This window comes from Pocillopora damicornis, chromosome 2 (assembly GCF_964200805.1).
Source record: "Pocillopora damicornis chromosome 2, jaPocDami1.2, whole genome shotgun sequence".
NCBI classification, from domain to species: domain Eukaryota; kingdom Metazoa; phylum Cnidaria; class Anthozoa; order Scleractinia; family Pocilloporidae; genus Pocillopora; species Pocillopora damicornis.
Genome location: NC_142671.1, coordinates 385,396 through 401,008, shown reverse-complemented (window position 1 = coordinate 401,008; position 15,613 = coordinate 385,396). Strand labels below are relative to the sequence as shown.

At 37.6% G+C, this 15,613-nt stretch overlaps 1 protein-coding gene across 1 annotated transcript; it reads left to right on the top strand.

The window, feature by feature from the left end:
* Window positions 1–2,242: 2,242 nt before the first annotated feature.
* Window positions 2,243–12,833, top strand: LOC113685055 (uncharacterized). Its single transcript, XM_089194757.1, has 8 exons — window positions 2,243–2,601; window positions 3,248–3,456; window positions 7,312–7,621; window positions 8,174–8,236; window positions 9,413–9,522; window positions 9,849–10,046; window positions 10,472–10,886; window positions 11,822–12,833. Exons 1-8 carry the CDS (start codon window positions 2,577–2,579, stop codon window positions 12,058–12,060), a joined length of 1,569 nt encoding a protein of 522 aa, XP_089050883.1. The 5' UTR covers window positions 2,243–2,576; the 3' UTR covers window positions 12,061–12,833.
* Window positions 12,834–15,613: the final 2,780 nt, after the last annotated feature.

Sequence of the window (15,613 nt, the reverse complement as noted above, 5' to 3'; positions counted from 1 at the left end):
CATCTCGATTCCTCAGTCAGTCGTTTCCACTGAACTCAAAGCAGTAGTGACAACAGAGTAGAGTGCGTCTTACAAAGGAGAAACATTTGTACAAGAGACAGAAGTAACTATATGCGATTACAGAGGTGCTTTGGAACTCTGGTCCACAAATAGTTATGCACTGTCCGAAGTATAAAACAATTTTGTTGATAGCTGACAGACAGAGAACAACAAGTAAACTTTAGAGCTGTTATTATTGAAGTGTGACTTGCAATTTTCATTTTTATATAAAGAAGGACTTGTATTTTGCACCAAAAATAAAACGATGTGATATTTTTTGTGAGATCCAGTGATTGGGACGTTTAAGAAATTAAGTTATGAAAGGAAACTTGGTTGGTACTTCTCACTACTAACAAGTCTTGTTGACAAATATTTTCAGATCAGAGTTTCAAATAAAGTACATTGAAGATGTCATTTAAAAGGTGTTTTTTCTCAAAGATTGCATGCCAAATGGTTGCAAAGTGTGTGGATGATCCACAAGTTTTGGAACTCTTGCAAAAATGTTTTGTAAGAATAAAAACTGCAAAACAAATTACAGCAATTAGTCACGAAAACAGAGCAAAAAACTGAAAAAAAAACAGCAACAACAATCATGAAAAAATAAAGATTAATTAGGTGTTGAATTTGTTTGGCTAAGGCATGAAATTTCAACCAAAAATATTGTCAACAAAAAGTCTCTGACAGTGTTTGAGGCAACTGAGCTTGACTGTGCCAAGGTTTTCTAACAAAGGCAACCAGTAATGTAGGTTAGGGAAGTAACTTATGTTCATAACTAGCAAAGTTCTTTAAGTGTAGATAACAATGTAATTATTGTTAATTATTGTGGAAGTTGTGTACCAAGGAACAGCCTATGAATGTTTGATGATTTTGGCACATCAGTGAACATGAGACATTAATTTGCATCACAATAAAAATATTTTTTTTGATCATGGAATCCAAGAGTCCTTTGAGGTTAGAAAGCAAATCTGTGATATGAGTACATTGGATTAATTGGCAATTTCCATTTAACATAACTGACAGCTGGGTTATGAGAAAATCCATATTAATGTAAAGATTTACTAGAACTTAGTTTGAATAATAAATTTCATGATCTTTAAGTTATAAACATATACATGTATGTATACCTCTTGGTACGTTTTGTATAGCATACCTTTTATTGAGCCAAAGTTCTAAGCCTCTGAAATTACTCCTTTTCTTAAAACCTTCACATTCAAGGTATTGAGAATTTCTTAGAATTTATGTGGACCTCAGGGTATTAAAATTGCCTCAAATTCAATTCCCAGAAATTCCCAAGAGTTCCACACTTCTTAAATTATAGGTAGTTTGTAAAAGCTGAGAATTCCTAGGAATTCCTAGGGATTCCAAGTCCTCACAAAACTGGAGTCTTCCTTTCCCAGAAATTCCCAGTAATTCCAAGCTTTTTAAATCAGAGTTAATTTGCATAGTTGGGAATTTTTGAGAATTCCTAGGAATTCCTAGGTCGGTCGCCACCTTTTAGCAATATTCAAGCACAATCACTCCTAAAATTACGAACTACGAATTCCTTGCTAGAGTTGAGGATGGATTTTTCTTTTGATGGTACTAATTCATCAGACGCTCGGAATGTGATAAATGCCTTCGCGTGCATTATGACGATCGATATAGTACCAGTAAGAAGAACGAGATCTCTTCGTTCATGTATAATGAGACACTTGCAAAGCAGGCTGCAGAAGTTCTAGGAAAAGGTGAAGTTATTTCGTAAGTATTTACAGGCCACCGCGTCGTAGATTACTTCAACAGGACTAAAAGAACTTCGATCTTGTGTGACGAATGAAACCTTTCGAGAAATGACGTAACTTTTATGTGGAACGATACAACGATATTTGAAATTTTCGCACAGCCCCATACTTCGTCATGAATGCATCCCTCATTGGTGATACTCTGGATAATAAAATCTTGTTTATGTATGCATAATGAAGTATGGGGCTGTGCGGAAATTTTGCCATCCTTCCGATTGGTCGCCTGCAGTACAAGAATATTGTTAGTGCGAGCCAATGAACGGTGAACTTATGAACCGACTGGCTATGCTTGATTTGAAGTGAGAGTGGACGTGGGGTAGAGGGCTGCGGAATGGTACTCTTCACTCTGGCACCCCTCTCCTTATTTCTGACCGTCAACCACCCCCTCCCCCTTGGTACAAACTTCTCTCTCTCCCCAGTCTTTCGCTGCCATGTAAATCAAAGATGGCGGCTAAAATACCAGAATTACACCTGCCATGCAGGCTATCCGATTGTTGGCTTAATATTGTAATATTGTTCAAAATCCTTGAGCAGTATTGCCACCTAATTGGTTTTCTTACTCCGACTCAAAATGACGGACGAGAGAGAGTGTCAACTTTTTTTTTTTTAATTTGGGGGGACTTTCCCTTGTGTCAAAATGAAGACTAGAGTGCATCACGGGAAAAATTGCTTCAGTCACTGGAAAACGTAAACACAGATCCTTGTACACAAGAAATGAACATCACGAATCACGATCCTTGCTTGTAGATCTTTCTAAAGATGCAAAGGCAAGAGAGTCTCAAAGGTACGTGAAAGATTTCGGATTTCGATGGGATGATGTAGTTGTTTATTTGCAAAAATCGCGAAGAGTATCCTGGAGAATCTTTTCCTCTGGCAGTTGGATATAATATGTCTTGCTTTGTTTCCGCTTTCGATTTCTCCTGATTGAATTTTGCGATGTTTTTGGCGTTAGAAATTTTTTACAGGTATAAATATCAGACAGTATCGCTGTTTAGTGCAGGATTGGACGTCAAAAACTAATGATTCTAATAATAACATTTCAACTGGAGCGATTACGTGCATGTAAAAACGTGCAATCTCGTTTGAAATGCGCCCAATTTATCACCAAGTTGTCTGGAGAAGTATAATATCCGGTCATACAGGTTGAAGAAACTGGAAAGTATTAAGAAGGATCTTATTACTTACGCTCACAGAAAATCCATGGAACATTTAGAAAAATTGTTCAAGTTTTACTCAAGGTGACAAAACATTGTGGGTTTGTTGAGTTAGCTGATAGTGATTGACTGAAAGAAAACTTGTACATGTACAAATATTAATAAGAGTGAAAATATATACCAAATTGTTTGCTTAGAGGTAGAATGATAAGTGCATAGAATAGCATCCCAGTATTGAATGTTTTTATTGCAATGTTGTTGCTCTCCCACTTTCAGTATGGTGGCCTCTTGATCCCAACTATTCAGATTGCAGGCTTGAAATTCTGAAACTTTGTCGTCATCATATTACACATCTATCATCTGAAGTATCAGATCATATTCCTGGTCCATTTGTTCTAATCAAACTTGTGTTTGCATTGAGAACTGGTAATAATGGACTGTTTGATTGCCACCTTGTGGCTGATGGAACCGGACAATTCAAAGTGGTATGTACATGTGCAGTGCAGTACATGTAAGTTTTCCAGTATATGTAATAGGGGTAATAGTAAAGGACTCATAAAACACGTCTAGTTATCCTGGATAACTGGAGGATATAATGCATGGAAATTCCTCTTGTAGTCTAAAATTACACCCAGCTGTAGTCTGTTATGAAAGTGAAATTTGATTGTTCAAAACCAAACTTTTAAGGTTATTTGTCTGCATATGACTACTGAACCTTAATATCCTGTAAATATTCTAAGCCCAAACTTAATAAATTAATTTCGTCTTAAAGCGGACAGTTTCATGGTTGGGCATGTGTATAGTATCACATAAATTCCAAGAATTATCTCAGTCATCCACCTTCTTGGATTTCAAGCTCCATGTAAATGACTGGCTTGGAACACATCAAAGATTCACAAATAGCCCCTGTGTAAAGATTGATCAAGTTCCCCCTTACTATATTTTGAGCATGGACCCTGTAGTCAAACAGATTGTATACAACAACGGCAAGATTTCACTTGCGGCAATAATTTTGCCTTTCACAACTGTTTTGGAGTAAGTGAATTGCTTTTAAAAGAGGCAGTTATGAGAACTAATCTTAGGGCCCATTGTATATAATCTGAATGAATAAATTCTTGATTGATGTGGCAACAAGTTGTGTTGCATTAGAACAAACTTGTATAAAACAACAATGCCACGCAATTCATGGCTCGTTTTAATTTCCTGTGGTAATACGTGTATTAACACTTAAGTAAATTGCAATGTATGACTCTAAACTTGTGCCTTTTTACAGTTTAACATGTAGCTCTTCTCTTTAATCCTCATTTTTGAAGCCTTGTTTACTGATCTTGTTAACAGGAGTTGGTTGATGAATTTGCCATCATCAATTATACTAACAAGCTACACGCTCAAAAATCTTCAATGAGAGTGCTGTATTTACTTCACAATTAGATAACTATACAAGAATTACGTAACTATCCTTTGTTTGAAACCCAGTCACTTCTCACCTCTTATAACAGGGGTTTTCCATTACTGTGGAGCTTTTTCTTATAGTAGAATGCCACCCTCTAATATTCAGACAGCAATGTGTAGCAATGTGTATCGTTGGGTCAAATTGAGTGTTGAAAGTCATTCTATTGACCTGAGTGCTTTGTTTTGCCAAGAATCATAAACAATTTACCCAACAAATTGCAGTTAGTCAGTCACAAGCCCCCTAAGGTACTGAGTGGGGGTATTTCATCACAATTGTCATCATTGGTTGCTTGCACTTTTTTGGACTTGCTTTCATGTATTTATTGGACAACCCTATCACTAAGGGAATAGTTTTGTAGTCAGTGTACAATCTATGATACTATCACAATTCCGGCTATGGTTTTCAAGGAAAGTTCCTCTAACAAAGAGTCTGATAATCCTTTACATGTACAGCTACTTTATTCACAGTCAAAAATACAGTTTACTCTCAGTATTTCTATCTGGCAGTTTATATACTGACTGCAGCACAGGCTTAAAAGAAAATTGTAGAAAATCAAATGTTTCTGAGCTACAAGGTTGTTCATCCATCAGTCATAATTTTCAGACATCAGACATCAATTATATATTTAGTGACCCAAGGAAACACAAGCAAATGTCAGTTCCTACTAGATACAAGTTAAGTGTTGTTTGCACCAAAGCAACTCTAATTTGTCCTTCTCCTCAAGTAAGGAATTGTTTTCCATTACCCAGGGTCAATTGTCAAGTTTGCATTAAATGTCAGCACTACCTTACTTTCCTGATGCAAAAGGTAGCTTTCACATTTCAAACAGTTCTGTTTCTTTCAAGCTCAGAAAGAAAAAAATAGTTGTTGGTATTTACCCATACATTTAATTCTTGTGCATGATACAAAAGTGGTGGGCATTAACCACATGCTTTAAAGCTATTTCAATTAATTATTTATTTTAATTGGTGCTGTCATATAAACAATTAGGGCATAGCAAACTTGATGTGTATGAAATTTCAAAGAATAGCAATTTTTAAAAACAGAAAAGTTAGTTTGACCTTTTTAACACTGTATTATCAATGTAGTCATCATTACTTTCCAGTTTCTAGTCCTTTTTTTCCGAAGTTATTTTCATATTTCACTGACATTATGTAGTCTCTATGTACAAAAAATTTGTGTGTAACTGCATCATAGCATTGCTGTAGGCTGGCAGATAAAAGTATTAATTCTTGCACATGAAAGGACTTTTTTTACCTGTGACACCAATATTTCACAAAAATAGAATGTTGTGTTCAAATGAAATTGTACATTGTGTCACAGGAAGTGAGCTGCAAATGAAAGTCTTATAGTTAACCACAAATTACTCTATCACACAAAGAAAATGATCAGCTCACAGTTCTAGTATTGCTTTGGTATTGCAGAGGTCATGGGATCAAATTCTGTAGGCCTGAATTTTTTTCAGGTCTCATTTTTTTTATTGCTTAAATAAGCAGATAAAAAACCACAGTTCACATAATTATATGTTTTTCATATATTCATAGTCAAAGAAAACATATCAACTACACGTTAAAACTCCATTGGAGATTTTATTTTCATCACTTCAAATTATCTTCACTCACACTGACAACAGTAATTTCAAAAACTGTTCAGATAACTTATGGAAAAAGATTACGGACAAATTGCTAAAATAGTTAGGCTCAGAACATTATAACTGAGAATTACATTGTCTAAGGTGGCAGTTGATTGTTGTGTACTGTTGTGTTATGAACATACTTTCTTCAATCTGAGAAATTCTCACTAACCTTCCTCTTCAATGTTCTTATGCATTTTAGGAAGAAAATTGAACTTAGAACTGAATCACAAGATACATTTCAGAAGGAGAGCTCGAAATAGACTTTCCTCTTTGAGTGAGCAAAGAGAGATTAATTTGGAAATCACTGTGATTACCGTAATATAGCAACCTTTGTGTTTACTGTTAGCCTACAAAGACTGCATAGTGTTGATTAGTGATTATTTAATCTGATCTCTCCATTAAAATAAGTAGCTATAGCTGATTAGCAATATGTATACTTGCCTTTGTCTGCAATGACAGCAATAACCAAGAATAATGTGCATGAAGGAAGCTTTAAATGTAGCCTCATTCCATAAATTATTGAAGAACTGAGAAGACAAAAACATGTTGTATATCCTGCTTTAAGAAAATGACATGTTTTTTGAAAAAAATAATCCACGAGTAGCAAGGATAGAGAATGATAGAACTCTGCAACTGCAGTTCTGATGGGAAATTTGAAGAAATTCCCCAACTTTTTCAACACCTTAGACATCTCACAGGGCATGCATCACTATGACACTGTTCCTTTAAGTTGAAATATTTCAATCTATTCATGTATGGTTTCCAAATCAGTGTATATCTCAAGTCTCACTAAATTATTTAACCCCTACTGAATATTGTTTAGATTAAAAAGTCCAGAAAGCAGATATGTAAGCCTTTAATTTGATCTTGTTATCATTTTATAGCTGACATTTTTCCAGTGGTTTCATATGCCAGAGTTAGACATAAAATTGTACTTAACTGGGACTTTGTTTGGCTCTTTTTGGTGCTCTGCAAATCATGGAATATATTTGTATATAGTAGAAGAAGAATGGACTACAGAGTTTATTTAAAGTTTGGATTTAACAGTGCTGGGCCTTGGAGATAGTAGGATCAGTCATTCTGACCCCTAATTCAATGTAAACTAAATATGATTTTGAGAGGCTGATACTGACCAAATGAACCTCAATACTTTGTAATTCTTTTTTATTGCTTAACCCACTGAACGGCATTTACTATAATTACTTTTTAGTGAATTCAACTTATAAACCACTTTTTGTGCTCATTTTGCAGAATGGGGGACGAGGTGTGATTGAAGCAGAAGTGAAACCAGTTGGTTGCAAGCATTTGGTAGAAGCAGTGTCCATAGACTGTAGAGGGAATGAGCTGCCGTCCTGTACTGGGAATTTTTTGTTTCTCCTTCCAGCTAGCATTCCCACTGCTTACCAAATTGACATTAGGTTCAGAGCATTAACTGGAGAATTGCTGGATACAATTTCTAGGCCAATTTTGACCCATCATCAAGGAACAAACTTGTTTGATTACTGTGACGGCCACTCCCTGCCATCAGTGGAATTCCCCATTTTTAAAAAGCATCTAGTTGGTATGTTTTTGTTTCCTGTGTGTACATGTGTATCTGAATATTTTTTGCACTAAGCTGGTATGTTATTTAGATTTTTTTTCTTGGTGGTTGCATATATGATTGTGTATGAAAATATTGGCTTTCTACAAGGTTATGTCTCTTGTCAGTAGGTGTGTGATCACTGTGCATTTATTACAACTGTACAATAAAAGTTGATTCATGTGGCTGCGTAGTGATAAAAACACTTTCATACACATACCCCTTTATCATCTCAAAGCCTGAATTTGACTAAATTGCACTTCACATGTGAGGATACATCATTGCTCTACTTAATTTCCATCTGCAGATCAAATGAAATTAATTTCATTGAAAATTGTGAGTACTAGTACATATCATTTGTTAGAAGTAACAACTGACCTGTGGTGTCAGTTCCTAAAGCAGTGTATGGATAAATTAGCCTGAGAGGTACAGTAGAGTAACTCAAGTGCTGTCAATAGAAAGTTTTCAGGAGGACTTTTTCAATTTGAAAATTATTTTCAATTCTAAATTTTTGTGTACTGCATATACTTCTAGGCATTTTGGGAATCCCTGAAGGTCAGAAGATTGTCTCATATTTTCAAGAATTGGTGGAAAATGGTAATCTTTAAAAAATTCTACCTTGTTCTATTAATTTTGAAGCTTCAACATCCTCCTCCTTCCTGCCCCACCAGGCAACCCCTTAAGCATTTGAACTTTTGAAGATTGTTTAATTTATTCCTGCCTCCTCCCCCCCCCCCCCCCTTTCCAGGCCAAAATTGTGTTCATATGCCCCATCCAAGTGTTGGGTTTGATAATCAATTTGTTTGTAATGGCCAAACCAGCATATGACTTTCTACTCATTGACCAAGCTCTAAAACCTACAATCAGGGTTGAAATTAGTCAACACATCGTGTTTTAAGAGTTTTATGTTGGTGTAGAAAAACACTCCTGTTTCTACCACACTCTAAATAATAAACAAGACCCCCCTTCCCTCTCAATTTGGGCTAAAAATTTGTGGTTTCAAGATACAACATTGTTTTGGGGGGAGGGATTAATAGAGTTGAAAATATCAATGTGTCAACAATTTTGTTCCCTGATTGTAGACCTTGGAGACCTTTTCTTCAAAGCCACTCACTTGCGAAATTGAACTTTTTACCTTTAAACACCTCAATTTTTCTTTCAGTTCTTTTGGTTCAAACTCCCCCACCCCAGGCAGGTAAGGTTGAAATTTCCCTTCCCCCCACCTGGGCACAGACAACTGTTATGGTCAAAAGTCCATGGGTTGTCTGGGGGAAGGGAGGGGATGTTGAAGCTTTGCATTGATTGACATATTACCGATATTGTTTCCTTAAGCTATTAAAAGAATTGAATAACTGGAAAACAAGATTTTTCATAGTATGCAGGAATTTAAAGTGGATAATTTGTACACCAAAATGATACCATAAAAAATATAGGTCACTGTGCTCATTTAAGAACAAAAGACTATTGTGCCTTTCTACCCCACGCATTGACTGAAAAACAATACCATGTTCTCAGATTGCATGCACGCTTATTTACCTGATTACACATTCATTTTTATGAGCATAACAGGATGCACAGTGCAATACTTAATTTAAACCCAAATGTTACCTTCAAGTTGTTGTTTGGTGACCAAAGCATATGGATATAAAACTAGATGTTAGACCCTTTGTAAAATCTGCACAATCTTCAGTAAGAGGTAAATGAGAATGTTGTACTATGTTAGTGGCCAGGGAATATTAACATATGAATATTTCATTTTTTTATTACTTTCAGGTGCAATTGGGTGCTTCAGAAGAGATATGCTGCGTCTCATTCAACACATACATACATCCAATCATGTGGAGGCAAAGTATCAGGATTTGCTTCTTGCTGTTAAATTAGAGGTAGATGCATTAAATGGTAACATAATGATTGTAGCTACTTCACTCTTAGCTGCACTCTTTCAGCAGCCAGAGTAAAACAAGCACCCCTCTTGAACAGGTGCCCCCCCCCCCCCCCCCCCCCATCCTCCCTTACTTCCTTAAATAGTAGGGAAACAAGAAAAACATGCTTCTATTACCACTTTATTTGTAAGTTTTTAGCTTTGATTTAAGCAGAATCAGTACTGGAGAATACAGTGTAACATGCATCTCCTCGATTAAATAAACGCCTCAACACTTATTTGAGGAAATACCGTATGGTAGATTGAACATTCTTATCTATTTTTCAGGAGTGTCTCATTTTGTATCAGATGGGGGATTTTGAAGGATGCAAGCATGCAGGTGAAGAAGTCTGTATTCAGGCAAACAGGAACCACTCAACAAACTATAACGCACTTGTTGGAAGAGCAAAAAGTGTTATCTCTGGGGCCTACAGGATGGAAGAAGACTTTGAGAAGGCTGAAGAACTATTGGATTCCTCTACTGAGGTTTGTTTTGACTCCTCTGTGTCATGGTATCTCTTAAAGTGTGAAAGCTTTACATCGTAGCATCAGTATGCATACTCTCCTCACTGTTCTCTATACATTTCCTAAGGTGCTGACAAGGAGAATTTGTTTGACAATCAAGAGCTTCTCTACTTTGTGACTATTTCCTTTAATCTTTCAACGCTAATGTTTGACTCAGGGGTGATACTGTAAGTAGAAATTAGATGCCAGTCTATCTTTGGGGTTAAAAGGTTAATGCTTTTGATTACTTTTGAATGCAAAGGGCACATTTTGAGCCCTGCCAAGCAGCTAAGGCCACTTTTCTACATCAATTTTTATTGCGATCCAGAGCCCTGTTGCAACAATTTTTGAAGAATGCTGGCGGTAGGGGAAGGCTTGAGCGTTGCAAACTTTTTCGTTTCTTACAGCTGTTACAGGCAGTTGTTCCCAATGAAGAGACTTCAATCAACCACACCAGGGTTGCTGCTCTGTTGTGCGAGAAGGCAGCTGTCATGGGAATCACCAAATCAGAAAGAAAGAAGTTGAAGAAAGCCTTGAAGGATGTGATACTGCGCCCCAGACACCGATATGAAAGGAATCAAAGCAGGAATGCGAGGAGTCGTAGAAGAGCTCTTATCAGGGCAATACTCTTCTACCTTTGCTCAAGAAAAGGCAAAGCCACCAACCTTCAGACGGATGTGTCCCAAAAGGATTTAGCAAGAGCGGAGGAATTTGCTCAAAAGTTCAAGAGAGATTACCTTACCAATTGTCCTATGAGAGATAGGGCAGGGTTTTATAGTGCTTATGGTGATCTGCTAACAAGAAAAGGACAATATGAAGAAGGTTTGTACAGTTTTAACGTTTGTATTCTTGAGGTACATAACATGATATTAATTCAGTGGTAATTATAGAAACTAATTATGAAAGACACCATTACTGCATATACTGGTTATGGAAGAATGTTTAAGAATATTATTGGTTACAGAAGATTGCAAATTTTAATTTTTGAGAGTGCATCACAATTTATGTAGATTGAATAACTTGAGACTTCAGGGAAAAAGACCCAAACTTAAATTGGGCTCATCTAGCGTTTTTTCTTGTTGTTAGCGTTTTTGCATTCATACCAATGACTCACTTGTTCAATGACTGCAATACTGAGGCTAGCCTGCAATCTCTTAGGGTTTTATTTTACCCTTATTTTTTTTCTCGTATGCACGTAAAATACATTATACATGTAAGCTGTAACTGAATCGAGAATGAAATTGAACTTCATCTTATCCATGTCTGTAATTATGATCTCTCCTGCATATGTGATGTGATAAGCCCAGTATCTTCCGTTTGTTTTCTTTCCATCACTCTCTGACGCCTTTGTGGATTTATGTTTCAAGGCTATTGCCATGAAAAGGAAGAAAGACTGGCAGCCAAATGGTACAGACTCTCTTTTTTTCTCAACTCAAAATCGCGATTCAAGCTAAGACTATTATGATCAAGGAGTTAAGTAGTATACAGGGAACTATGGTGCACAGCCAATCAGAGAGGAGAATTATATACAACCTGATACAAATGAACCAAAGAGATCGCGTGACATCAAATCGCCATCTTGTAAGCATATCCGGCTATATGATTTGTTCACTTGTACCACTCGGTACAAAACTGTCTACCTTAATTGGTTGTGTACAAAAGTGCCCCCGCATACTGCTGAGTTCAAGGAGAATATGAATAGAAGAAAATAACGAGATTAGTCTTTTTTCTGTCTGTATTCTTGTTTCCATCCACAGCCATCCGTTCAGTGTCTGAGGCGTTGAAAATAGCAGAAGATCTTCATCTGCGGATAGATGTAAACGGAGCACGTGACCGACTTCAGCAACTCGATCGGCTACGTATGGTGCGAGAGGAGACAGGACGGAGGCGCCGTGACTTGGCCGACAGGAGAATGGAGGAATATCACGGCTACCAAGAGCCAGGATGTGAAGTTCTTCCAGGACTTCTTAGGGAACTCGATAGGGCGGTGAATTGAGAACCTAATAGAAACGGGAAGTTGCAACACTTCCCCATCTCCCTTATTCAAAAGCATCACGAACTATCATTCACTGTCTAAAGCGGGTTCCTGTCAGCATTCTTATAAAAACAAATCTACAGTAGGGTGTCCTGTTTTTGCACCACGCTAATTTTATAGCTTAGGTTAACTTGAATTCAACGTATAAACGGAGTTACTCTAAAATATAGGGGAAGTGTCGGCCAATCGTATTTTTCTCTGTAGTTTTAGAGCGTAGACATATAGAGCTATAAGTTGTCGTTGAAAAATTTTTTTCCTTTGTCATTAAAAGATAGCGTGGGGGAGAGGAAGGTTATTTAGTCGCTGCCTGATCAGCTCGATCAGTAGAATGCGAAAAGACTGGGACGAATTTCGGCCCGTGAGCTGCCTTATGGATGAGGCTGTTATTCACTGATAAGGTTCTTCAAGATAAACAGTAACTTGTATATTCGCGACTACAGTCACTGAGAACATCGAAGAAGGCAGTGCTAGGGACTGGTCTTGTTTCGCCGGTTCGTACCTCACATACGGTAGACCTCAGTGCACCTTCCCCACTCCCAGGAAAATGTAGCCTTTATGTTAAGATATCATTGACTACTGTACCGTAATGATTACAAAGTGACACATGTAATTCAGATGGCAGTATAGCATAAACTATCTTTTGTTATCTCACATTTTATTAGAGGTAACATTTTTTTACTTTACTGTTAGACTTAACTATTACTTATGAATAAAGGGGTAAGTTTCTAAAGAAACTGTGGTGCTGCGTCGGTGGGAGAGTAAAGCAGGTAATTTAGTGTTAACAACTGGGTTGAAAACGTAAATTAGCCACCGTAAAGAGTAAAAAAGCTGACGTTTCGAGCGTTAGCCCTTCGTCAGAGCGATTAGAGGAATTGTGGGTTGTGTGTGGATTTATATGTAGAAGGTGGAGCTACGCCATTGGTGGGAATATTGTGACGAGAAAACAGGAATAGATTAGTTGAATGAAAAGCGCTCGTTGATTCCGTGGGGATTAAGGGTGCCGATTTGAAATATAAATTTTTGTTCTAGTGTTTTACGGCTTTCCGAACTGCCTAGATGTAAGGAAAGGCCGCAAACTGCCATATGCTGTTTAGAATGATAAGGAAGATTAAAGTGTCTAGCGACTGGCTTGGATGCGTCCTTGTCATTTATTACCACATCGCGAAGGTGTTCTCGGAATCGGTCACCCAGTCGTCTTCCTGTCTCGCCGATGTATAACTTATTGCAATAAGTGCAAGTTATGCAGTAAATAACATTGGCGGAGGTACACGTAAAGTGATCAATGATCTTAATGGATCTTTTGGGTCCCGATATTTTCTCTACGTTATGAATGAAAGGACAAGTTTTGCATCGTGAGCGAGCGCATTTAAAAGTTCCAGATTGGTCATTGGTATGAAATGAACTCCTGACTAAAAAGTTGCCTATGTTTTTGTCACGTTTGAATGAAATAAGTGGGGGTTGCGAAAAGATAGTGCCAGTCTCTGAATCGTTTTGGAGTAATTTAAAATTTTTAAGAATGATAGATTTAACTGCGTGGTTGTGAGGGTGAAATGTAAGAGTAAATGGAATGCGATCCGTGTTCTCTTTCTCGGCCGTTTGTAGTGCTGCCTGTCGATCGATTTGTTGGGCACGGTGGTAGCCCGCTTGAACGACAGAAACAGGATAGCCGCGTTTATCGAAAAACTGGCACATTGCCTCTGATTTTTCGGAAAAATCAGAGTCGTCACTACATAAACGACGAAGTCTGAGAAACTGTGAAAAAGGTATGGAGTTCTTGACGTGTGATGGATGTGAGGATGAATACAACAAGTAACTATGTGAATCTGTAGGTTTGTAGTAAACACTAGTACATAAGCCGTTGCCTTCAATTGAAATTTTGATGTCTAGAAAAGCCAAAGAATTGTCGGAAATTTCCCAGGTATATTTAAGAGCCGGATGAAAGGAATTGACGGCGGTTATAAATTGAGTGAGCTCCTCTTTGGTAGAGGAGGTAGCGCCGATGCAATCGTCAATGTAGCGGCCGTAGAGTGGAGGTTTTGGGCCGTGGTATTGGCTAAAAAATTGATGTCCGATAAAACCAACAAAAAGATTGGCGTAGCTGGGTCCCATTATAGTACCCACGGCCACGCCATTAGTTTGTTTGTAGTAGTTACCACCGAATGAAAAGCAATTGAGTGTGAGCACTAGTTCGGCCAGACGGAGTAGTGTTTCAGAGCTAGGTTCCTTAACAGTGCGTTGATCGAAAAAATGTTTGAGGGCCCGGAGACCTTCGTCATTGGGAATGACAGTGTAAAGAGATGTTATATCCATGGTGAAAATAAGTTTGTTTTGGTCGAGGAAACTAAAGTCACGAAAAATTTCAAGTGCGTGTTGGCTGTCCTTAATGTAAGACGGTAGAGTTTTGACGATAGGTGCCATAATTTTGTCTAAATAGCTGGAAATAAGTTCAGTGGGCCAACTGCAGGCAGAAACGATGGGTCGACCTGGGTTGTTAGATTTGTGGATTTTAGGTAAAAAGTAAATACACGAAGTTCTAGGAGTAGTAATGATGAGATTTTTAGCAGTGGCCGGCAATTCTTGTTTAGCTATGAGATCGTTAATCGTATTTTTGACAATGTTTTGGTTAATTAAAGTGAGATCTTTGTCGACTTTAGCATAAAAGGAGGTGTCAGAAAGTTGCCGCAAAGCTTCTTTTTGATAGAGGTCGGCCCGCCAAACAACAACTGCACCGCCTTTGTCGGCCGCCTTAATGACAATGTCTTTGCGTTTTTTTAGACTTTTTAGTGCCGACCACTCTTCCGAAGAAAGATTGGAAAATTTGGTGTGACGATTGAATTTAAGTTTGTTGATATCGTGGCGACATTTTTTGAGGAAAAAATCTAAAGATGAGAACTGGCCCTCTGGGGGAGTCCATTTAGACTTTCGAATCTGGAGTGTTTCGAAAGTATCTTTGTTAGAGGTGTTAGAATCATCCTCTTTGTCATGAAAAAAGGCTTTCAACTGAACGCGGCGAAGGAATTTTTCAACGTCTTGCTTAACTGAAAATTCGTCGGTTTTTTGTGATATGGGAACAAAATTTAAGCCTTTGCTGAGAACTGATTTTTCTGAATCGGAAAGTAGTAAATTTTCTGGAATGGTAACTACAGTTTTGAGGTTTTCAGGCGATGAGTCGTTAGTGACTTGAGGGCCGATAAGTTGGTCGAGTTTTTGGGCCTTAATTTGGTGCAAATGTTTAAAAAGTTTAGAATTGGCATCCTGAATTTTGGCACGAATGGATTGTACTAAAACAGCTGGACAGATTTTGGAAAGTTCAGAGCGGCAATGTAGAATTTGTTCGGTGAGTTTGTTACGTTTTTGGCACATAGCTCTGATTGTGATTCTCATAATATTACGTGAAAAAGAATTTTGGGCGCACTGAATTTGGTGACGATATTGATTCGAATGAGAAAAAGAAGATGTGTGAAAATTGGAGCGAAAACCCTTAGGAATAACTTTGGAATGAAGGCAACGGCCG